The sequence below is a fragment of the Haliaeetus leucocephalus genome, unplaced genomic scaffold, assembly GCF_000737465.1.
Source record: "Haliaeetus leucocephalus isolate CR32 unplaced genomic scaffold, Haliaeetus_leucocephalus-4.0 Scaffold598, whole genome shotgun sequence".
In the NCBI taxonomy this organism is placed as follows: Eukaryota; Metazoa; Chordata; class Aves; order Accipitriformes; family Accipitridae; genus Haliaeetus; species Haliaeetus leucocephalus.
The window spans coordinates 6,387,360-6,413,416 of NW_010973034.1; the positions used below are offsets into that span (position 1 = coordinate 6,387,360).

A 26,057-nucleotide genomic window follows, 5' to 3' on the forward strand; every position below is an offset into this window, starting at 1 on the left:
TTCCTGGATTTAGTTGATTTTTTTTCTCATGGGGTGCAACAAAGAATTACATGGTGAAGCAGAAGTTTTGGCAATCAGTCTTACATCAGCTGGATTTTGTCTCTTGTTCTCTGTATAACATATATTTTCAAAAATACACTATCAATATTGGCATTTTCCAAGCGGTTGACCCAGCAATCCACAGAAGGACAGGACCAGCCTGATGGGATAGGTGGTTGCATAAGTGAAGGGTGTGCGTGAATCAGCATCCCTCCAGGAAAGGAGGTCCCTTGGCTCCAAGTCCCAGGTCCAGGGCTTGCTGGCAGCATGGAGAAAGGGCCCACGCCAGTGTCTGTGTGGGCACTACTTTAAAACATCATCATCATTATTATTATTATCATTATTATTATTATTATTATAATAGTGTGTTTAAGAGCTGCAGGAGCTAGTTAACCCTAAAAGATTCAACTTTTCATTATCACTGCTATGGATTTTCACACCACAGGATGTAAAATAATTGGTTCTCTGAGGAGAAGCGACGTGAGACAACCACTTGGGTTTTACCTGCTTTGCAGTGTGACTTGGGGATCCAGGGAGTTTACTCAGGGCTGAAGCCGGGGCTTTTCCTGGTGAGGCGGTTTGTTCCCAGCTCAAGTCCTCAGCAAGCCATGGGGTGCATGCCAGGCGCTCACAGATTTTGTTTTCTTGCATGAGGCACTGTATGTAATTCCCAAAAAAGGGAGAGGGTTTAGGGGTTTGCATCTTCAGTAGCCCAGCTGTTCTGCCTGGCTGTGGTGGGGCAGCAGAAGAACTGCTGGGTTTCAAATGCCATTTACTAGTGTTTACTTATTGTTGTTTGTTTGTTTGTTTGTTTTACCCATACCCTAAATTTAAATAAAAGTCTCAGACATGTGCATCAGATCACCATTCCAGATAGAAAGTGTTTGAGATACATGCGGAGTATTTCAGATACTGAAGCATTTAGAAGAACATCTAAAAAGCCTTATGCAGGCAGGTCATCAGAGGACTGAGTCCTCTGCTTCTGCTGTCCCTTGAGTATGGATGGATGCCTCTTTCTTGAATTCTGGTACCCCGTGGAGTAGCAGGTTGGGCTCCTGCTAGTGGTAGATACCCAAGATAACTAGCTACTTTGTAGGAAATAGTGACTAGCATGAAAATCTTAGATCTTCATTAGCACAGTACTTAATTTTGGTTTAGCACTTAGAGGTATTAAATCTGTGCTCAACAAGTTATGTTTATCCAAAGAGACATGTTCAGACAATGTGAGAAACATGAGATATTTTACAGGCTAGCTTTCCATGTATTTTAACTTGGTTAAATTAAGTTTAAGCCCAGCCAGCAACTAGGCACCATGCAGCTGCTCTCTCACCTCCACCCCCCTCACCACACAGTGGATGGGGAAGAGAATCAGGAAAAAAAAGTAAAACTCATGGGTTAAGATAAGAATGATTTAAGAACTAAAGTAAAATAAACCATAATACTAATACTAAAGGAATAGAATTAAAAAAAAAACAACCAAATAAACAAGAACAAGACAAGTGATGCACAATGCAATTGCCCACGACCCGCTGACCGATGCCGGAGCAGCGATCCGCCCCTCCCAGCCAACTCCCCCCAGTTTATGTACTGAGGATGACGTTTCATGGTATGGAATATCCCTTTGGCTAGTTCGGGCCAGCTGTCCTGGCTGTGTTCCCTCCCAGCTCCTTGTGCACCTGCGTGCTGACAGAGCACGGGAAACTGAAAAATCCTTAACTTAGGGTAAGCGCTTCTTAGCAACAACTAAAATATCAGTGTGTTGTCCACATTATTCTCACGCTAAATCCAAAACACGCTGTACCAGCTACTAAGAAGAAAATTAACTCTATTGTAGCTGAAACCAATGCCTGTAGCTAATTACATGCCTGTAACTTTGGTTTTTCTTTAAATTGGCAATATTTTTCTCAGGCTTGGGTATTAAAAATCAAACATTCTAGCTGTTCTTGAAAAGCCAAGTTACAGGCATGTCTGAAAAGTCCTATTAGGGGACCATATTTTGAGCATACAAATGCTCTGCACCATACACGGCATGCAACACTTCAGTGAAACTAAAAATGCTTGAATACATAGAGGGTTTTCACAAAGGTGAACCTCAGTTTTGGTAAGGCTGGTCTCTCTGCACATCCTTTGTGGACAATGGGAAAAGATACACTCCTCCAGAGGATGTCTCTGAGCGGCTTTCTCTTTGGTGGCTGTAGAAGGAGACTGAGGAGATGAGCCTCACTGGGCTAGTTAGTCTTGCATGGTAGGGCACTATTCCTAAAGGCTTTGTTCAGTGTTATATGGAAATTGAGATATTGCAGAATATATCTTCAATTTTCAGATGCTTGTTATTTTCCTGAAAATGTTGACCTTGTGGTGACGTTTTTGCCTATGGAGTTAACTTCAGGACATTTAGGGAACAGCTTCACTCTTATGAAAAACAGAGAAATCTCTTTAAAAGAATAATAATATCGTGTGGTGGTTTTTTAATTGCAGTCTCTCGGTGTCTTAAAATGAATATGTACTTGTTGTGGAATTAAGCATTTATGAAATACCACAGTAATGAAATTCAGGCTAGAGACTCTAAAGAAAAGTATGTATTGTGTTATGTACCACTAACTTGATCAACAATGGAGCTAATGTTCAAAAATTCCAAATGTCTGCTTCAGTATGTTTTGTCTATGAAAACATGCTGTCAATATTACAATATTGTGAAGTCACACATTTTCATGTTTTATGACACAGTAGTAACATTTACAGCACAGCCTTCAGAAAGACAGAGATATATCTGCAGTTAGTATTTTAGTAATGGTTATTAAAGAGGAATTTCATGACATGAAGGTCCAGACAAGAACACCCAAATACGCTATTTCTTGAGTAGAGGAGCAGTTTCATCATAAGGTAAATTCTGCAGTTCAACTCCTTTTGAAATAAAACTTAGGGTTTTTTTGTGCGTATGCTTTCTTTTCTAGCCAGCTAGATATGGAGACAAAAATCCAGTTTGGATAGAGAGGGAATTACTGAGTTTTCTTTTCGTTTTTTTCTGAAGGTATGCATGTATTGCCAAGATTGCTGAATCACTCCCAGGTGACCTAAGGATAACCCCAAACTGGTGTACTTTGCATTTCATAATCAAAATTCAGTCTTTCACTTCATAACATATTTGTTCATTTGTGTTTCATAACTTGAAAAAGACAGAGAGATGTAGAGAAACTTTAATCTCATTGTTATTAATCACTATATTCTTTAAATGGGAAAGCACTTAACTGTTGTGTGGAGTGCAGTTGCATGATAACTGGCATCCAACACTATGGCAATCTTAAAAGTCTTTGGAAAACAAAATGGGTTTAACAGTTAGATTAACTAAATGATTAAAAGGCACTGTGCCAACCAGCTTAATTACTAGAGAAAGTTTGGGTATAAGATAGTCTTGTCATATTAACCTAACTAGCACAATTGTACCACCTGTGAATTTTCTGTAAAGCATCAACAGAACAAAACGGAGCGTGTTTGAAGCAGGAAAAAAAGACCAGCAGTGATCAGCCGACTTTGTGCCATATGTCATGGCTTAAGCACAGTAATCGTCTGAGTATTACTCAAACTCATAGGTGGACTAAACACTGTATTTCTAAAAAATAGCTTTAGGTACCTATCTTTGACCTGATCGGAGAGGATGCCATATGATTGGTCACCATTTAAAACTATTTAAATATGAAATTATTGAAATATGAAATACAAAATATTTCAGGAGCTAGCCATATTTGGCTGTGTATATTAAAAATCTGCAGCAATATTTATCTTTTCTTGCACTCCTATTATCATGACCCCAACAGCTGTTGAGAAAATGCCGAGAAAAGACGATAAATGCAGTTTTGTATTTCTGCAATTTGAAATGTAAAAGCAATGCTTCAATCTGATAAGACAGATTTTAAAATTCAATCTCATGCATGTAATGTGTCACGGTCATGTAAGTTAAAGAATTTAATCCAATCAATTTCCCGCTAACTCCTTTTTAGGAGAAGCATCTTCACACATCTTCATTCAAATTCCTTGTGATGAGCAAGGTGGTGTGTTAAACCTGTGGTCTGCGATGTCAGTTAGTCAACAAAGATGTGATCTGGAGGAGCAGCTTGGAAAAAAAACAGCACATTGAGTATTTTGTGGTTGTTAAGCTAGGAGACCAAAGCAGTCTTGGTCTCCAGGGAATCTGGAGGAATGGTGCAAGTGTCGCTTCTGGAAAGAAGTCATTTCATTGAAATATCACCACAACTGGGTTCCAAGCTACAACAACAGTGTTTTGTGTCCTCAAGTGCCTTTAACTTGTCAGCAGCATGGTTATTACTGATGAATCTGATAATCCTGTTGCATTTTATGAAAAGTGTAACATGACTCAGTTGGCTAGCCTTTGGAGTTTCAATTTTGTACATAGGTATACATTACTGAATAACACAGGGCTTGGAATTAAGCTGAAATGAATGCCCTTACTTTCATAGAAAATTGCCTGAAAACAGTATTTGAAAATACTATTTTTTGTGTCTTCATAAAGAAATAGGAAAAGCCAAGTATTCAGCTTTTAAGTACAGTACTGTTCAGTTTTGAGAAAGAATTGTCAGAAATTTGATACTTTGTTTCCATATTTAAAACATTATTTTAAATTATTTTTACACTTTTTTTTTTAAGTGAACATTCTGTTGATACCTATGCGTAGTAGTGATTTTAGTAACTTCCACTGAATGGTAAAGGTTCATTTTAAAATAACTTTCTTTATAACTGTACTTCAGAGAAATCTTTGTCTGGAAATTATGTTCTAAATAATCCAAGAAGCAGTAGTGAAGAGACAGGACTGGAATGCTGTCTTTTGACAAGAGTTTGAAATCCTTTTATTCATTGAAAGGAAAGCTTTCCTTAAAAATAATTTGTAACCCTTAATAGTATACTTCCAACCTAATACCTGGTTTTCAGTTCTGTAATAGAATTTCACTATCTCGGCTAAGTAGAATGAAAACCCCAGATTGGGCACTGGGATACAGTAAAACAAACTGTAATCCTACTTCAGATATGGGGAAGCTTTGCTTACAGTGAGGTTGTTTTGAGGGTAGGGTTATTTCCTGGGGAAAGAAGAATGGATGGAGTCCCAGAGCATACCGTCCTCATCAACAGGTCTGCTCTTCAGTAAGTGAACAGGTCTGCTGATGTAAACTGAGCAAACCATTTTTTTCCCCCAAAAAAACCTAAATGTGTTTTTTTTTTTTTCTGATAACAGATTTACAACTTGGTTATTAATATAACTATTATATGAAATTATATATTCCTTATCACTGTTAATAATGTATAACCTGGAATGGACAGAAATACAGTGCCAGAGTCCAGATCAAACTGTTAGGAGCTGTGATTTGAGGACAACTGAGAAGTTATGAAGAATACCATTATGACCTTCTAGAATTACACTTCTCAGACTACTACTATCACATGAATGCCTTCCTATTACAGAACAGAAAATAAACATTTTAGACAAATACATATCAATGGAAGTACACTAAGAATTAATTAGGTCATGTGATCCAGATCTTTCAAATGGCTTGCTTCTATCAATGTGATGAATCTAGCTTTTTGGGCAAGATCCTCAACTCATTTTAAGTAAACCATAGCTGCTCAGTCTAGGGCTTATGGTTCTTTTGTGTACAGCTGAGCATTCGAAGGCTCTGTAAAAGGAATAACAGCTTATTTAAATTTTTTAATTTTACTTATTTTTTTGTTCAGAGTGTTGAGTAATTTTATGTTCTGTCTTGGAGAAAATGAGAAGGTTACTAGTGGTTAATCAATGTAGTTCCTCTTAATATTTATTTCTTTGATTTCTGGTAGGTAAAAAATAATGAATCACTATTATAGTAACTAGCTAATGGCTTAGAAGTACTTGATAAGTTTAAAGTTGAATTGTTTACAAGTGGAAATTTGCCGATCTTGTTACAATATTGGCTACAGTAGGTCTGGCACTTTGAAGCTGTCAATGACCAGAAATTAAGTATGTGGTAAATGTGATTGGAAATTGTAATCATCCATCATTTGTCTTTCCAGAAAAAAAAAACAAAAACCAAAACCAACAAACAGCTAAATGTAAATTCCGTAATTCCCATCATTTCCTAAGTTCATGAACTTGGAAAAGTAGTACTAAATATTTATCCTTCATCCTCAGGAAGAAAAGAGAAACAACAGTTTTTTAAGTGTTCTCCTAAAGAAGACAACATAGTTGTATCAAAAATACTCAGTAAATGTGATAAAGCATAATACACAATTCTGCATGTCTTTGTCCGTTCAGTTAGTTTCTTGTTTGTTTGCTGTAAACTGGAGAAGGCATGAAATACTGTGAATTAGAATAATAACTAGCAAGTTGGTAATAAGTAGTTAGCTTTTTGGTGCATTATACATACCTGTGCCTTTATGGGAGAGAAACCAGAATGCTGTGCTTAACTTAAAATTGCTGGGAAAAGGAGGGTATGAGAAAGTGACAAAAATAGGCAGTTGGCTTTTGGATTATTTTTCTCTTAGTATTGCGCTTTTGGTGCATCAGGGACTGGTCACAGCTAAACAATATGGCCCCGATGTCATCTGTTCCTGTTTATTTACAGTTCTGTTAATTGGCACCGCTGAATGTGATGAATTACACAATGCTGATTTGGAACGACGTTTGACTTTCATATGAACTTGTACATTCATCTCAGAGCTATCAACTGACTAGTAGAGTCTAATTTATGCTTAAGCATCAGTGTGAGTTTTCAGCATGGGTTTCAAGGAGATATCTACCAAAAATTAAACACTGTTGGCTTTTCCTGCCAACAGTATGCTGCTGTCATCAGTGTTTCAAACTTGGTACCAACAGCGGTTGTAGTTTTCTGCCTTGTCCTTCACATCCATCCTTATACATTCACTGTTCAGTTTCAATTACCTGTGCATTAATGTCGTATGAACATACACAAAGCTAACCTGAGATGCTGAAGATTTCTGCTCTTGTTTTGATTCAACTGATTGTATTAATATCCTCCATGACAGAATATTTTTGTCTGGTTACTGCATATTTTGGTTGCATATATGAAAACTTTATATTAATACTTACACCATAATTTTAAAAAGACGTCTAAATTATTTTAGGTTAGAAAGCTCACTTATTTTAAAAGAAAGTAATAATTGGTCTATTTATTACAGGATCAAAATGATCCTTAATACCATATTAAGTGCCAGTTGTATCTGTATTTCAGTACTTGAACTTGAGTGAATACATCTTAGTCACGTTAAGGTTTTGATAAAATGTAAAATGATACTGCATATATAGCACAGCTAGTAATCGAAATTGCTCTGTAGTAGATTTTTTATGAAAATATCACTCTTGATGAAAAACCTGTTTTTCAGAGAAACTGATTTAAGTGGTATTATTTCTGAAGATCTTGCGAAAATTCTCATGACCTACCATCTCTCTGAAGCAGGATTCAAAAAGAGGAAAGAAAGCTAAAATATGTCTGGCATTGCTTACAATACTTCAGAGTACATTAGCAGTTTTTTTCTGATTATCAGTCAAAATCAGGCATGAAATTTTGGAATAATCAAAAGCAAAGCTTTCTGTTGTATCATCGAAGTCATTAGAGTCTCAGCAAAAGGGTATGAGAAGTATGAGTTCCTACACCATAGAGTACTTTCAGCAAGTGCTGCTTAGGCTTTGGACTTCTGAGATCTGGTGTAAACACAAAGTTTCTTGGGTATTTTTGGTTGGTTTGTTTTTTCTTGTCCTTGAACCCAGAAGAATAGTGCATACCACATGCGGTTGCAGTAATTTGCAGCCAGTTCTGCAATAGGATGTTTCTGCTCAGACTGTTCAGCTTGTAGGACTCATGAAGGCAGGGTGAAAGTTTGTTCTTCCAGAATGCTCTCAGACACATTTGTGCTACAAAATTTTACCAGTATGAAAATTTTCAAATAATCATACTGATGCTGCTAATTCACTTCCATGTGTTCACCCTGGGCTGCCTTTACTGCTACATTCACTGTGCATCACACTTAGTGTGCATCAAGCTGTGCAGCAAAAATGTGTGACCCTTCCAGGTGGGTATTGCAGTGCCGCTCCAGAGAGTACCCCATTTTACCCTAATTTTAGGGGATGCAGGCTGTCTTTTGGAGGCTCTGTGAGCCTGGAGATTACCCATGGAAGCACCAACAGGCTGTTGCTTCCAGCAGTATATGGAAGAGTCACAACTTGGAGTGTCAGTGAAGTGTTCTCAGGCAGACCTCACTCGCCTGTCCTATATGACAGGTGCTGTTGTGGAGGGTGGGAAAGCACAGCTGCATCTACTGTGCAAATAGCGAGGGGAAGCCTCTTTAAAAGGGAAAATAATTTTTTTAACTGTTTCATACTCTCCCTGTAGAAATAATTTATTTCCAAGAGAGAGACTCAAGCTAGCACCCATGATGGCACTGGCAGGTATCTGTGCCTTACTAGGTCTAGCTCCGCACCTTCTTCCAAACCAGAGTTACTAATGCAGCTCCTTCTTCATCCTGAGAGTATTGCTGTGCTCTCAACAAACTGTTGCTCCCTCTTCCTCTTTGATGCTAGTTTTAACATCATTAAATGCTAAGATAGGGGTTTAAACTTACCCGCATCATGGACACTGGTGTCAGTAGTTTCAGTGTCATCTAGAGGCACTACCTTGTGTCTGCCTGGAGTCCAGCAGGGACTTCTACTTGCATGGTCTTCACAGCACAACACACCAGTAACGTGCTTATGCTTTGCCACAGAAGACAGAACACAAGGACGCTGCCTCCAAATAAGCCAGTACCAGGAGGGATTGGCTTGATGCTTGATGCAGCTGAAGAAGTGAGTACCCACCACCTCTGGTAATTCAGCAGGAGCTAGGACTGTCCAGCTAACTCAGCAGTTTTAGGGCTGATGTAGAGGAGGTTTATGGAGGAGGCTTGGATGATGAGGGAATTGAGTGGCCAAGGGTAGCCATATATGTCTTATATGTGAGGTCCAACTTCTCTCATCCATCGTCAAATAGATTTCAACATTCATCATCAAGTAGACTTCTAGAAAATTAGAAATCTCCTTTTTGTAGAAAAATTTAGTAACACGTGATAAACTTCTGCATTTGGATAAAAATAAGGGTGTCTTATTCTAAGCAAAATACCTGAAATTTAATGCCCAGATTAGTGAGTGAGCTGGATGAGGAAGGTCAAGTCCTTTCTTTGTAAAATTCTTTGATTGCAAATGGAATTCTTCTGTAAGCTTCAGTCAAAAACCACTTCTTGTGATAGCCTCAAAAAACAACCCGTGTATTGCAGACTTGTCTCTGGATTTGTATATTTCACATACTGTATAATGGAATAACTAACCTATTTTATTTTTATCTTTTTATTTACTTTGCGATTTCTTTATTGTAAAAACCAGCCTGAACTGTGGCCAGTTTTTATAATATAATCATCTATTTTTACATTGTCCAGAGTAGCTTAGGTAGAGCAAAGAATGCCTACAATAAGTTTCATTCAAGTACACCATTTTAATTAATAATTGTGAAGAGATACTATAAATTCAGTATTTTAGCTACAAAAGCAAATACAGTTTTTCATTTTTAAGGAGGTAAGGTACTGTACAAAAAGATTAGACCATTTAAATTGTCATCTTTTTATGAAAAGCAAGGAAAGCAAATTGCAAATATTTAAAATGTCAAACTAATGGAAGTATAAATGATGAACAACTTGTAATGCATGCAAAAAGAAGCCATGGTTTGCTGTGGGACTGTGCAAAAAGAACTGAATAATTCATCAGGATAGAATAAATAAGAATATTTCAGTGCAGCAGTTGCAGGTTTGTTTATTGATCTACCTAGTATAAGTTCTTAAAGTGTTCATTGGATAGCGCAAGCTAGAAAACGGAATATACCTAAAACACTGAAAATGCTTTATTTCTGGTATTGGGACTTCATTGCCCATCAGGGAAGAAAATCCCAAACAAACAAACACAAAAACAGAAAAAAACCCCAGTGCATAACATAATGAAATACAGAAACTGAAGTTTCTGTTAACACCTAAGAGTGGACAATTGCAGAATGCCTATAACTAGAATTTTCTTACAATTATTAAGTGGTAATACTTAGGTATTAGTAAAACTGACCTACTATTATGGCCACTCAAACTTTTCATCATTCTGTCCTTCTTCCCACTCAGAAAAACAGATGAGAGATGGTTTTGTACAAGTGTCTGTAAACTGCAAGGTGTAATCAAGTCTCAAATAATTAGCCAACTAAAATCTACACAGTGAATACCTCCTTGAAACATCATGGTCCACAATCCAAAAATGGCCAACATTAGTAACTAAATTTAATTTTGAGTAACTAGCCTGAAGAAAAGAGCTAATTCCCTTCTAGTTGAGACCTTTTTCTCTGGAAACCACGAGAACCAAGATAGAGTAAGTAAGTCTGGACCACTTGTTGTATAATCACCTCCACAAGACCTTGCTTTTCTTCCCCTTCATCATCACAAATGATTCATCTGATAGCATGGCTCAGATCTTTTGGCCACCCTCGGGGCAGGTCTCCAGAATGGGACTTCAGTCCTCCAGCAGAAGGCTTTCTGAGGAGGCTGTAGAAGAAGCTCTCCAGTCTCATGTGTTGGCTTCATCCTGCTCCTTTCTACATATCCTCTTCATCAACAAAGTTGTACAAAACCAACTCCTCCTAAAAAGTCGTTAACTTTGGAGCTAGATCCCCTTCACAGGAATCACCAGCACCTCTGAAAGTAATGTGTTTTTGTTACATGTGTGAGGTAGACTTAGCAGTCATCCATTGCTATGTCTGTAGCTCAGTAGACGAAGAATTTCCTTGTGCCCATATTACCAGTCCTGGAGAGTTGCATGCTGATCTCTGAGGTTCACCAAGGAATAAAGCTGGGTTCCTATGGTATCAGTACTATGTCAGATTCAAAAATACGAAAAAGAATGTATTTTAAAAAAAAACCACTATTGGGACAATTATGAAAACATTATCTTTACATATATTTCTTATAAAGCCTTGTTAGGAGGTTTAATGGCTGACATAAATCTTAACAGTTATAATTTTAATTGGTTTTTTCCCCCCTGTTTTGGAATAATCATTATTTCCGTCTCTCTTTTTTTAAAGCTTTTAAATGTATTTTACTATTTTCCTTTTTTAAAGTGATTTTGAAAGTGTGGGAAACGGCATGAACTCAGCTTGGGCAGATCCCTATATCCCTATAGGAGCACTGCATCTCAAGAAGTCGTTCTCTCCTTCTCTTACGAGCATCCATTTGTAATCTGCGGGCTCTGGCAGAGGCTGCAGTTGAGGAGGACATCTAAGACCCATTGAGTGCATTAAGGCACTCTGACATGCATTAATGCCTGGTATAGTTCAGTTTAAATAATGTGAGCAGGAGTGACAGAACCTGGGATAGGAGACTTCTGAAAACTGGTCAGTTATCAGAGGAGGTGCTGCTTAGCTCTTTTTCTGAGATCTCACAACTTTAACAGTATTTTGCCTACCTGACTTCAACTGTTGAGATGTGTTTGCCCAGTGATTTATTATAGTCCATTCATTATTATAGTCTGCTTTATTCTGTAGCATCAGTTCCATTAGACATACTACAGTGCATATTACGTGGCTGGTAAAGATGGACACAGCTAAGGTACCATAGGGGCAATTAGGAATTAGTATGCAAGGAGGGATGATGCTGTAATAAGGTTTATCATTATTAGTGCCCCTTTAATGGGCTACTCCTTCTTAGTCAGAGACTGCAGTGCAGGCTATTTTGGACATTTTAAGATGCTCAGGCTTTTAACATCATTGATTTTCTCCATCAGTGATGCTACTGTTGTCATTCTTCATCTAGAAAACATGTACATATGGAAGCAAGATCCAACACACTTCACTCAAACTGTGTCTGCACCTAATTCATGATTTTACTTGACATTGTTACCTGATGCTCAGTTTAAACAGGTCATTTTTTCGCTTAAAAAAAAGCTGAAAGCTTTCTCTTCTGTTTTCCTTTGGAAATGTAGATAATCTGCAAGTAATTTGTGGACATTCACAGAATCTGTGCAAAAGAAAGGAAGGGTAACAAAATTATTTTGTTCTTCAGGAGTTATTTCTGTGCGTTCACACCACTTGCTTATTTCCCCCTCTGGGAGGCCAAGAGACTGTGACAGACCTGAGAGAAGTACCTGAGACCTTCCAGGGAGGCGCATGATTTTGCATGCAGCTGAGCACCATCATACTTCAGTGTCATAACTTCAGGCAGTGCCCAAAGAATGGCAGTGGCTAGAAGAGAACCATCTTTATTTGCTACAGCTTTATAGACTGCTTTGGTTAGTTTGTGGTGGCCTCCTACAAGAAGGCATTATGATTCAAAAGTGTTTGCTATGTCCAACTCACCTGACAGGCTTTTTCTGTAAATTGCAATTTTACAGTATTTTAACACTGATCCCGCAGACCAGATCCTTGCATAAATAAAACCCTTTATTAGAGGGTTTTCTAGTGAATCAGTCTTGTGCTTAGTTCTGAAACCAGCACTTTCTGCAGTCTTTGTATTTTAATGATATGTTCTAGACTTTTGTTTGGAAAGAACATACAGCTTAGATGCTAAATATGCTACTGCTAGCATATTCTAAAGCACAGCTTAAGCCATTGAAAAATCTGTGGTAATTAACTGAATATTTCCTTTCTGCTTGGTTTAAAAAGGTCAGCCCTTCTTTGTGCCAGTTTTCAATTCTTTCCAGCATTATTCTTTAATTTCCTAGATAGTGTGCCAAACACCTGGAAATACAATTTCCAGATCTGCAGCTTTTGGATATCAAGTGTGAGCATACAATAGAGTGATAAGTTAATAAACATAAGCTATTCATATTCTGTAGGGCAGATATTGGCAGGTCATTAGTAAGCTGCAAGTGGCTCTCAATGCATTGTGTGTGCATGAGTACTTTCACAGAAGATTGTAAGCCTTTATAGGTGATTCAGCCTTATGCCCTACAGAAACATATTGCAGGAAGGAAGACTGCTAGAAATTAAAAGTAATTGAGGTTCCAATACATGACAACAATAACAGTTTGGCTTCCCTTTTTGTAAATTGCCAGAAGCAATATTCTTTGCTTGCTTATTCCAACTGAAGGATTTGCAAAGGTAACTAATTTCATCCTCTGATTCACTTCTTAGAAATCTTTTTTTTTTTTTTTCCCCCGTCCGAAAATGTAACCTGAATTCTTCTAATTTGTCATGGTGGCTATTTTAGTGGTTGGTAAAATCATAAGCATTACCAGCAGAATCGTGAGCATTCCTTCTTGTACTGTTTGTAACAGAATCCTGTTTTGAAGCTTGATGTAGTTCTGAAAGAATATTACAGTCTGCTGAAATTATTTTTAAAGTGCTTGGAAATTGCTGATAATATGCATAAATTACTTTCTTTATGTTATATGTATATCTGTGCATGTGTGAGGATGTTTATACACATAATACAAGAAAAAGTGTGCAAGTTACATTCACATTTGTATATATATAGACACACTCAGATGCAGTATTTTTTAACATCTAGTCAAGATTTATCTAATTGACACATATTTGTATATCTGTGCAATCTCTAACATCCTTCCCCTCAACATACATTTGTTATTTTAACAAATCATTATACTTGTGTAAACAAAGACTAAAGACTATACAGTTTTAATTTACCTTCAGATTATGACATATCCAGAGAATTACTTTCTGAATATTGGTCAGGTTTTGGGTTTTTTTTTTGTTTTGGGGGTTTTGGGGGGTTTAATGCCTGCCATGCAATGACAAAGGTTTATTCTCCCTTTGTTCTTTTCAGAGTGCTGCAGCAGCTCCCAGTCCAGTGCTAGGAAACATTCCCCCAGGAGATGGCATGCCAGTAGGTCCTGTACCACCGGGTTTTTTTCAGGTATTCAGAAAAATTATGATTACAGGAATTTTAGGATAGAAAATCCTCCGTAATACTGTTTACAAGTCTGTAGAAAAGGTCCTGTTCTAAACTATGTCTCATTATATAGTACAATACTTGAGAGTTTATTTTTTAACAAAGTGAATAGGTGGAAAGGAATCTCTCTGATTGACAAATATTTCATTTATGAAGTAGTACAGCACAATGTATTTCAAAATTTCAAGGATAAGAAATAGTGCCAGTTTATGAGTGGAGACTGAAAATGCTTGAATATAATTTTAAAATAATTTCTTATGATAAGATACATACATTGCATTGAAACTTTTAATTAAGAACGTTGTTGGTCACGTTTAGCTCTGTGGTAAAGTCACAGGCCAGATTTTTAAGATGTTCAGGTTTCAGTGGGAATTAGACCTAGGCAATTAAGAATATCCCACTGAGCATCTCCTTGCACGTTGAAGATCTCAGCCCTAATGCCTAAAAAAAACAAGCCAAGGATTTAGACTGTGTGTTGCTTCTGTTAAGTTTTATCGTAAATGAAACTAAATACCCAGTTAGCACTTTGGACATTAACAGTACAGAATACTATGATGGAAAAAATGGGAGCTTTTAGTGCAAGGCCAACCTAACAGTTGTAATCCGAGATTGGACTGCTCCTATGAGCAAGCTTGCATCTCCTCTTCACCAAAGCTTGGTTGTTTTTCTCCACACTGGCAGACTACTGTGGCTGTGCAGCAGGAGCAAAAACTAGCAGCATTTCTAGCATTGAAACAGCTCTTTAGGAAGAACAGAGATTTCCACTTCACATACTTGATCTCATGTTGTGAAAGAAACAACCCAGATTTCCAGGATTGTGATGTGGGGAGAACATTGTGATGGGATATTCCCTAAAAACCAAGTGCTGAAATCCAGGTAGAGACCAGTGTCTTTTTCCTTCTTCCCTGAGATACATAGAAAAAAGAAGCATATTTCATCTGGAAAAAAAGAAGAAATGTTTTATTTATTTTTATATCCAAATGATGATTGTACAAAAATGGCAGGATGTCAGCAGTCTTTCTTTACACTGTATGTAAGTGACAACATTATTTGTATGGTCTTCTTTTCCCGTAGTCACAGAGGGAAAAACTGCAATCTGCAGTATGGATACTGACATAAAGAAACCCTGAACCTGGCATGAGCATGATGTTTCCTTTGTCAACTCAAAAACTGAGGCATGATTTTTAATACATGAATGAAAAGATATATTTGCAATTGAAGTAGAAAATACCTTACTGTTGCCAGTCACAAAATCCTCAGGAGTTGGCAGAACCGAATAATTATTTTATTTCTGCCTTTACTGTTTTGAACAGCTGGTTAGGTAGATTTTTTTAAACACAGTTCTATCTTAATTTTTATATTGTATAAATATTTCACTTTTTCTTAGTTTAGCCGCCCACTCCAGTTGGAATGTCAAAGGAATTATTTTCTTTTATTGACTTTGAGGACAATTAAGAGGGGGAAGGGGCACAGATAGGACAAGTATGTGAAGTATAGAGGAGAGAGTAACTATTTTAAAGGTTTTGCAGGAGGAGGGTGTGGGAGTTTTGTTTTTAGAAGCGTGAAAAGACTCCTAGCCACTCTAGATCTTTAAAGATGTAAGAAAGACAAGATGATAGAAAGTTAAGTATGGGTAAACTTTCCTTGTCTGTCAGTATCTGACTTCAGTCTTATGTGAAGCCCCACCAACAGCCTGCTCTTTTTGCAAGGCCTGAGATTGAAAATAAATGAGGAAAATCCATTTTCAGTGTAACATAGTTTGTGACATTAATCAGAGCTATCATCAACTCAACAACACAGCCAATTGAGTCTTCTGCAAGGCAGGTACCAAGAGCTGGTCTGCAAAGGCTGGTCTGGGCTCTTCCAGACATCACCCTTCACCTCTCCTTGAAACTGCTGGGTCTGTGCCATCATGTCTCTCTGTAACATGCAATACTCAAGATTAGTCCCTTACAGTTATAGTTGATAGAGATCTACTTTCCTCAGCTGAATGGCCTTGTCAACAGAACAAACATTTTTCAAAAGATCATTAGTTTTTGCTGTAGTCGTCTGCTTAAAAAAGTACATAAATAACATGCTAGTTAGCAAATCCAACTGCATGTTTGATAGCAGATACATTGATATGGTTGGGAGCAATCCCAGCAAGGGGAGCTAAGCCAAAATCCAGTCAATTACATAACAGTGTGCTGAAACTGTAAGGTGTGTATAAAGCAAATATGGACAGACAGTCCACAACAAGGTGTTGTGGTGTTGGAGTAAGTTTTGTCAAGAAGCCATTAACATCTGGTTGTAATACCTTCAGACGGAGCTGAATCTTAGCAATGTCAATTTATCTGAGGACAAGAAAATATACTGGCAGACATAGCCGTGTATGTGAACCTTGAAAATTCAGGAGCATCATCTAGTGCCATAAAAAGCAGGAGAAATGACAAGCAAGAAACTCATGATCAAAACTTCCTACTTCCTTCATAGGTGCTTTCTTTCTAGTACACCTTTAACTAGACAATCAGTTTTTGTATACTCTTCAGCAATTCCTGTGATCCCAACTGATAATAAATCAAATCACAGAAAACATGTTAATCTGTCTTGATCTGAATACTGACAAACTTCAGTCTTTCTGTGAACTGCCAGTCTTCTTTCACTACAAGTTTGGAATTTAGACCTGCAACTCACTCCTAGATTATGAAAGTGAACAATTTTGGTTTTTAAGATTTGGAAGGTTATAGAAACAGTGGGAGAACAGTGCTTAATATCTATCTTTAGTTCACTAAGGCTTTGCACTACAAAAACATTGTAACATTTCAACTTCTTCAACTGAAAATTTATCTAGAAGGTCATCCTGGAATGATAAGGATGCCTTTTGTTGCTTTCATGAAATCTTTGGATGGCCTAAGCTAAAGCTGAAGACAGCCACTACCTTCCAGCTCTGCTTGGCTAACTCAGAATTGCTGGATGATTTAAAGTCATTTCATTTCTCATCAGTACTGGCTCTTGGTTTTGCACTGCAACTCTATTTCGGCATGCGGCACTAACCACTAACTGGGACATAAGTGAAATGGATGCTCTTGCTGTTGAAATTGCATCTTACCAGACATGTCAGGGGAAGGTGGCAGCCTAGGTGGGGACAGTGCTGGGAACCAAGAAACATTACCTGGGTTCCAGTTTTATTGGCACTGCTGACCACTAGTATTATTTCCGTGACCTTTATTTTTTGTAAAAGAAAATAATTCAGAACACTAGTATAGCACATGGAGGTAAACAAATACGAGAGAAGTATGGTTTCTCAGACAGTATTTGGTAAAGCTCTTTGTAAAATGAGGCTTTCACGTATATGTAGGCCCCTAGCACTGAAGTTAATTAGCAATCTCTGGCATTTTATGCCTGGTCCACAGAGGTGGAGTTCTGAAGCCAGCGGCTGAATTTGTCTTGTATCTCTCAGTACTTGTATTTTTATACTTCAATTCAGGTGATGGATGATGATCACTACGGTGCTGACAGTCCAAAATGCGATGACTTGCAATGATACAGTGAAAGGAAGGTGGTAGAGTTGTGTTGTGCACAACTATTATCATCAACTAAATGACTTTTTTTAAAAAGCCAATTGTTTACAGTGTGAAAAATGAAATCTGAAAAGTCAAGAAAAGAGGTTTATGTGGAGTTAGGATGTGTCTCAATTTCATCTACTGGTGTGTATGTATTTTAACGTAACTTTAAATTTCATAGCTACATATTTTTTTGTCTTCATCTTCTTTCAGTATGTAGAATAGGTGATAGTCTGGAAATAAATTGGGGTTATACAGTAACTAAATCTGTTCGTGGTTCATTAGCAGCTAAACTGAAAGTGTGGGACCACAGGAGGAGCAAAGACAATAGTTATGTCATACAAGACTCTTAAACTCCAAATAGGAGAATGCAATCAAGTTTTAGAGGTGGTTTTGTCTCAGGCTGAAATAACAGGTCAAGTTCAGTCCAGTGAGGGTGATGTCTAGTGGGGCAGTGCTTCTGGTAAGTTGCTTTCTTAAATATGGAGCCTCAGAGAAGGATAATGGTTGGGAACTGGAGTGCAAGCCTGGATGCTAAAAAAAAATATGCGGTTCATCCATAAGTTACCCACGTGTTTCCTGCGTAACCCAAGAGAAGTTGTTTCAATTCTTTCGTCATGTTTCTCCACCTACGAAAGTGGAACATCGTAAGTGACGATCCTTCTAAAAGATTATGAATTACATGGGCAACAGAAGTCATGAAACTATATTAGATTGCATAGGGGTAAGATGGCTGTATACATTCCTGAAATGCTCATCTGACTCCAGTCAGAGTCTTGAAATACATCATCAGTTTGCCAGTTTTCCTCTCTAGACCACATCCTGTACATGGAGCTAAGGTGTGAGGAAGGCACTTAGCTACTACGTTAATAATATAAAGTCATTTAGGACATTTTCTGTGCCATTTTTTAGCATCAGAGTTACTCTTTTGTTAGTTTCTTCATATGGCCGCCCACAGAGATCAAAGTGACCTTGTCTTTGCCCCTCTTTTTGGAGTCCTAACTGATACTGAAATAGTAGGGCAACTGGAGGACTGAATAAGATTCTAATAATTATTTACCTTTCGGTCTAGACATTAGAGGATGCATATCATGTCAGCAGCCAAAGCTTTATGCAAGGTTCTGATAAACTCATTGACAGTGAGTTAAATTCATCCACTTGTGTTCGAAGAGGATTACGTCATAGAATTCAGAGACACTCACATTTTCACATCCAATCTAACTTCCAGTTTCTGGCCTGAGGACAACCAGCGTTTTTCAGCAGGGTTGGTTCTGTGCAGTATGTAAGCGTTACTTGTGAAAGCCCTCTTAGATACAGGCAGAGCAAGGTCTTCAAAGTGTTCAGTACTAGCCTTGCTCCCTTCTTCTTGAGGAAGATGAGGTCAGAAAAAAATTGGGTTTATAGTTGCACTTCATGGTACAGATTTAATTTAGAAAATAATGACCTGAACATTTGGAAATATCTTCATGGAAATTTTGAAGCCCAGATACACTTCTGTTCCTAGGCATACGCCAGCATGCCCATGTGGAGCATGAGGGTTGTATTCAGGTGCAAACAGCTGCTCTTCAGGTAGTGAAGTGCTGGCCTGTTTCCATCCATCTCTTCACTGATGTTTAAATCAGCTAAAAAATTTGAGATAGGTTCTATTTGTATTTTCGCAGCCTATTTGTTTGACCTTTGTAGACAATTTCAGCTTTAGTAAGCAAATAGAGGCCAGAGAGAAATTTTGGAGCTTGTGTTCATTGAAGTATTTTGAATTTTTAAACAGACTGAAAAGTATTGATTTCACAGGATTTTATTTGCCTTTTAGTTACTTTTCTGCTTTTAACACACCTAAATGCAGAGTTAGAATCATAGGATGGTTTGGGTTGGAAGGGAACTTTAAAGCTCATCTAGTTCCAACCACCCTGCAATAAGCAGGGACATCTTGAACTATATCAGGTTATTCAGAAGTTCTAGGTTCTAATCCAGTGAATTCATCATGTTTCTCTAAGTTAGTGACAACTAGGACTGCTGAATATCTGACTCTGGTTGTTTATTTTTGCGCTGCAATTATGGGAGCCCTTTAAATACGTATTTAATTAAACACCAGTTATCTTTACCTGTTTTATTACATGGTTGACCAAAAGTTTGCCATGTCTGCATCTGTATAAGGAGCCTGTCTGTTTTTTAAAGGCAGGTAATAACATTGGGTTTGTACTTAACTCACCTGAGAGACACTGCTGAATAGTTAACTCATCAAGTGCCAGCTGAGATTTAGAGGAGGCAGGTTGTTTGATAATTGACAGTTCACTTGTTTAATTTGGTAATTTTTTAAAAAAGTTAAACTCTACCACTGACTATACCTTTTCACATATAAGTGAACTGCCCTTTCTTTTAAATGCATTACTTTTTTTCCAGCAAATTTGTTAAAATTCGTTCTAGTGGAGCTTACTGCTAAACCTTATTTCCATAGGGCATATATATTCTAAAGGAATTGTCAAGTAGTTTGCTTCATTCACCAATTTGTGATCATCAGACATATTTGGAATGGCATGGGAAAAATGTGTCGACACCATGTTTGAATTAAAAATGTTACATATTCCTCTTATATAAAGGGGGAAAAAAAAAAACCAACCCAACCCAGACCAAACCCAACCCACCAAAGTAATGTAAGGCTATCATGCCATCTAGTGGCAGTTGTTAATTCTCAATTTAGCTCAATCCGTATTATTCTAAAGTATTCTTTTTAGTCTTTTGCCTTAGTAGAGCTGACCCAATGCTTTAGGAGAGCATCATTACAGTAAGATGCATGGGCAGAAAGAACTTTTCTATTGCTCTTCTTGCTTAGTATTACTATTTGCTATTAAAATATGAGTTTAAATAGCATTTAGATTGTGAAAATAAGCAAAGTAAGTTAGTGAATTAAAAATCAATAACACACACTTCTTGCATTTTGAAACAGAAATAGTGAACTATTTATGTATAAAAAGAATGGATTTGTAAGCTTCTGTGTAAGGCTGTGAAGTATCTTTATAATGTACTATTTAAATTTATACTTGCATTTACAATATTTATAGTAAAGTCATGGTATGATACAACTTTAAAAAATAGAGCTTGTATTATGGATTTGATAAATGCAGCATTTGATTAAAACAGCTAAATCTTTGCTATATACCCCCAAGAAAACTAGCAAGCAAGGTTATATTTGAGCTGTTTTCCAAGGGTAAGTATAAAATATCTGCTCCTTTTTAGAAGTCATTGGCCACAGTCTCCCAAACAAATATGGTTGGCACCTTTACATGTCCTCTGATTCCACAACAGCTGAGGTTAAACCAGCCTGTTTGTGGTTTTACTCAGTCCTTGCACTCACTTTAATCTAGCTCACATGCACTGGTCTCCTGGAAAGTATTGCATTGGCCAGGGATCTGCTGGGTACGTGATCCTCTGCCTCAGCCCCTTCACACTTGCAGAACATCCTCCCAGATTGCTCCTTTGAACAAGCATCCAGCAGTAAGGAAGATGAGGAGGGAGAAATCCTCCAGCGTCCCTTCAAAGCCATTTTGGAGTGGCTGTGTCGCTTCTATGAATTGTCCACTGAGGGGTTGTTCTTTGCACAAGGAATGAGGATTCCTAATTCCAGCCGCTAAATTACATGACTAAAACTAGAAAATGCAGGCATCTCTCAGACCAGTCTTTGCAGGACCATAACGTCTGTGTGTATCGATTTTAAAAAGTTTTGTTTCTTTTTAAACACCTTTGAACAGTTTCAACTATTGTCTTCCCCTAACAGTCACATAGTTTCCTACTTTTCCAGGGCATTACCATTTTTTATCCCCCATTTTCAAACAGACGTACTTTGTTAACAGTGGTAGCATCCTGCTTCATCACTTACCTTTCACTGCTGATCCTCATGTTTTTCCCACTTTTGTAGCATTGCCTGTACTTTGGTGTTTTTTAAGCTAAAATGTACAAATCATTAAAAATGAACTGGAGCATGACTGCAAAATTAGCTGGATTTGCTACATGTTCACACCCATCCTAAATTCCAGTGGAGCAAATGAGATAATTGCAGGTGAAGGAGTAAAATGTTAAAAGAATTGGGCCTTGAGCAGAGCAGATACAGTGAAGTCCCAGAAGCTTGAAAAGCATCATGGATTGTTAAAACATTGCTATGAGAGAATGAAATGTCACCAAAGGTACAAGTACGGCTTGTGAGTAAATCTAGCAGCTTTGGTAGGCCTTGAAAAGCTTTGAAAATTGATTTTAAAGGTGATTTCCCCCCCCCAGCTTTATATAATTAATGTTAGTAAGAAGTATTTTATTGCAGTTTCAGAATCTCCGTTGTTTGTAAACACATCCACTCCAGTACAGCAGACTGACGCCCACTGGGAATACTGAAGTGCATAAAATCATGCGTACATCTAATTATTTGCAGAATTGGGATCTGTGCATTTTTGTACTTGCCAGTATCATGGTGTATTTTAAAGTACTTTAATTTTAAAAATTATTTTGACTTTTTAGACTATATGAGAGAGGATTAGCATCTAGAAAAATCTGTAAGTACTTCATGTTTGGTCCTCTCTTTTTTGTTTGTTTTCTCTAAATACCAGGAATAACGTCAACTTTAAAAAGATAAAGGTGTTTGACATCTGCTGGCTTTGATAATTCTATCCTGCAGTTGTGGTAATGGTTTTACTGCTCGTAACTGTTAGAACAAATTAAAACTGCTCAGCTTGAGTAGCTAAATAAGGTCTGAGCCCACGCTTCCCCCTCCTCCAGTCATTCCACACGTACATCTCAGGCAGCCACAGACCCACTGCTACTTGTGGAGTGGTGGAAGGGGAAGAGGGGGAGTTGGGCCCAAGTCGTCTGCCTAGGATGACTCTGAACTCTATAATCTTATCCTGAAAATTCAAGTTCTCTGAGAGATAGACCTTGGAAATTTAAGGGAACTGAGCATACACTAAAACTGGCATTATAGTTGCTGCTGAAGTGGTACTAGAGAGTAGGGGAAGGGTTCTCATTTGTACATGACGCTTCCCTCTGCTGAGGTTAATTCAGTTCCTGTCATAGTCTGACTCTTCCTTTTTACATGAGCCACCAGTGATTGGGTTTGAAGCCAAAATCCTTGGATGATGGTAATGCATATAGCTTTGAAATAATGTATTTATTAAATATAACAGCAGGAATAACAAACTCCAGCTTGTCGTTGTCAAAGTTGTTCCAAAAAATCAATCGTATATCATAATCAAGGGTGACTAGAAGGTTTACTAAATTTAAGGAAATGCTTTCTCAAGCTTAGTGATCTGTGCATATGATGTCTGAATTCTAAAAGCGCAGTTTGTTTATTTGGTTAAATACTTCTCGATGTTTTAGTTTTAGCTTGTCAGGTTTGAAATACTCTATTTTCTGTAGTATTTGCATTTAATAAAAAATAGAGTAAAAACTATTACCCTGGTTTAAAATGCGTGTAGGTAATAGCCATTCAAAAATTGTGTTTCTTTCAAAATTTCCATTAAATAAGTGCAAAACTTAACCCCTTTCTCTCCCACTTGCTAAATCTTTTTGAGCATGAGATGATATTTCCCACAAAGTGAGACAGATGTAATAACAGTACAATTCATAAAGATCATCATCTATCATGAAAATGAGTGTTATTTACACTCAGATTTCTGGAGAAGTAGCCAGGCAAGTGGGCAGATCCTGCTCTTAGCATCACAGAGAATGTTTAGCTAAGGACAAAAGCTTTGGGGTTTTTTTTTAAAGAGGTTTTGTTACTTCATTTGTCTATGCAGAGTGTGCAAGGTATGTATTCCAGTATTCTTTCATATGGTGGAATGAGTCCTGTATTTCCTGACCAGGGATAAAGCATTAATTTTGTTTGAAATGCTAGTGTTGTTGTAACTTTTGGAATTTCAGATGTAGAAGGACAGGTGTCTGTGGAAGGCTCTTCCATTTTTAAAAAAAAAAAATCTTAATTTTGCTCTATAAATTAAATCAAACCTTCTACTGTTGCTCTTTATAGGTTGCTGGAGCATGTCAGGCTGCTCTTAGAAAACCATAAATACAGAAATTATTTTTTCAGCAATCTTCATCTGAAGCACAGAGAAGAACTTGCTCATGGAAATAGGTTTGGTCATCAGGAAAGGTCAATGTAGAGAGAAATCCTGTCTCAGTGCTGAGAATCTAACATGATTTTATGTGAAATAGTGTAGATAAAAAGAGCTAGTTTGATTTATACTGGTAGATTACAAGATGTGTAGTGTGTATCCCAAATTTAATCTGTAAAAATACTTCAGCAAAATATAAAACAAAGACATCTAACACTGTGGTAGCCATTTGTGGGGGCGAAGGAGGACAAGAACTGTTGTATAATTAATAGTAAAATGCCGTTGAATAGGAAAACAATTTTTTGTTAAAAATTGATGATAGCCTGTCCGAGCTTTGCAGAGGATAAGTAACATGTTTCTGTTTATCAGCAGGCTGTGCCAGCACAAGAGTGTCGTTTTGAGAGCTAATTTAGTTTAGTCCTGGTTAGAATTAAAATGTGTTAATGAAGAGTGTCTTATACACTGTGGTGACTGTTATTGCTGATGGAGATGTCCACAAAAAAAGCATAGAGGGAACTAAATTAATGAAAGTGTATGAATTGTAAACTAACTTGGATAAATTCAATTCACACATTTTATTTTTCGCCACTGGTACTCTTCAAGAGTACAAAACCCCATTTCTTTAAGAATGGAAGCCCACACACCAGCGGTAGCTGTAAAACACCTCTAAATAATTTTATAAAATCTAGGAGTCTTAAAGAGATATATTAAAATGTTACTTCCTAGTCATTTTTCAGTACTGCCACCATAATAAGAAAATGAAATAAAAATATCAAGCAGTTTTACTTCTGAGCATTTGGACTATAAATAGTTAAGTGATGTCAGTCCTTTTAACCAGGAATAGAGTTTGAAAACCAAAAAAGATGAATACAAATTGTATTTTCAGAGACAGAATATGTAACTTGGTAATTGAATTCTTTTTTTAATGGAGGAGAGGAGAACAAAGATTTTTGGTTTATTTCACTTCTTATCATTTAGAACTTTAAATGAATAAATGAAGAGATCTGGTCATTGTGAGAATTCCCATCTGGCTTATGACCTTGCTGCTGGCAGCTTGGACCCTTTTACAATACCTGCTCTTCACATAGCAGCACAATTGGTTTAAAATAATTTGTCATAGGGTGTACAAATTAAGTCTGTGGTTCCATTTTCAGCTTCTGGTGATAAGTAGCGATTAGAGTTTGTGCTGATGATGGTGACTGAATTGTACAAACCAATTAATACAATTTCAGTCCTTTTCTATACTGAGTGCTAAAGCTGTGTTTCACCTTGTGTTTTTTAATTTGTGGTGTGCTCTTGTTACTCGCTGAAGAGATGTTCTCCAATTAGGAGCATCATCCGCCTCTCGGGGTGTTGAGACATACAATCTAAGGAGATTGTTCTAAATTTGATAATGCAGGTTAAAAACAAAAAGATGCTGAAAGACGGTTACCACTTGTTTTTGTTTGCTTCCAAACCTGTGAATCAGAGGTGTTTTGGGGAAGCCCAGCAGAGCTTTGTCTGGTGCAAGCAGAACCCGTTCCTCTGCTTTCCTAAGCCATGTAAAATGCAGTACGAGCGTGGCATAGGCATCCTCTTCCAGGTCTGGACAGAGCTGATGTTCAAGATGGACCCTCTGTCCCCACCGTCTGTCCCTCGCTGCCGCGGGCTGGGGCAGAGGAGGGGTCCCTCGGCAGGCAGAGGGGTCCAGGGGAGAGCCCGCTCGCTGGTGGGCTGACAGTGTGCCAAAGTAGCCGGGGTCTGTACAGCGAACGCCTTCCCTTCCGTGAGATCTCCCGTGGGAACGCGCGTCCTGGGCACAGCGGGAGGAGGGCTGAACGGGGCAGGGGACCTCCTGGGTGGCTTGAGCGCTCAGCGCCTCGAGCGTGCCCCTCGCGGGGCTCCAGGCAGTCAGCCCTGACCAGAGGGTGTATTTTGGGTGGATGGGACTGGTTGAGCTGCTGCCCTGCTTTCTGCAGCAGCCTCAAGCGCAGTCATTTAAACCAGATTGGGGGCGTGCTTTGAAACATACCTTATGTCCTGCTTTGACCAGACAAACGCCTCTTTTCCCGAGCTGAAAAAACCTTTCAGTACACCTACCTGGGAAGATATTAATGTGAATCTAGATGAGCGTTGTTGCTTTAAGCTACCCTTCCTGAGAAAGGTGGTTTTTTTCATGCCATGTAGACAATGGTTCTCCTGTTCAGGCAATATTAATTCCATTTTAATCTCCTCAGCTCGAGCTTTGTTCGCTGGCGTTTTGGGTCTTGGTATTTTTACAGTTAGCAAATGTGTGCAACCTCTCCGTTACCCATGCCCAATACCTGCAGTAATTCTTTTTGAACTACATCTATATTTTCCTGGGGTGTGTGTGTTTGTTACATAAAGTTGTGCTATCCAGTACAATGAGTCATAGGGTATCACGTAATACATATGTATT

At 37.9% G+C, this 26,057-nt stretch overlaps 1 protein-coding gene across 7 annotated transcripts in view; it reads left to right on the plus strand.

Annotated features, from left to right (window-relative positions):
• Positions 1-26,057, plus strand: part of SSBP2 (single-stranded DNA binding protein 2) — a 168,489-nt gene that overhangs the window by 96,720 nt on the left and 45,712 nt on the right. For 5 of the 7 annotated variants that reach the window (XR_775054.1, XM_010578059.1, XM_010578064.1 and 2 more), the window contains exon 5: positions 13,879-13,968. The exons of the other annotated variants lie outside the window; for them this stretch is intronic. Coding sequence is in view for 4 of the 5 variants with exons in the window: in XM_010578059.1 (XP_010576361.1) it covers positions 13,879-13,968 (90 nt within the window). In the remaining variant the exon portion in view is untranslated. The remainder of the gene's footprint in view (positions 1-13,878; positions 13,969-26,057) is intronic. 7 annotated transcript variants of the gene reach the window in all.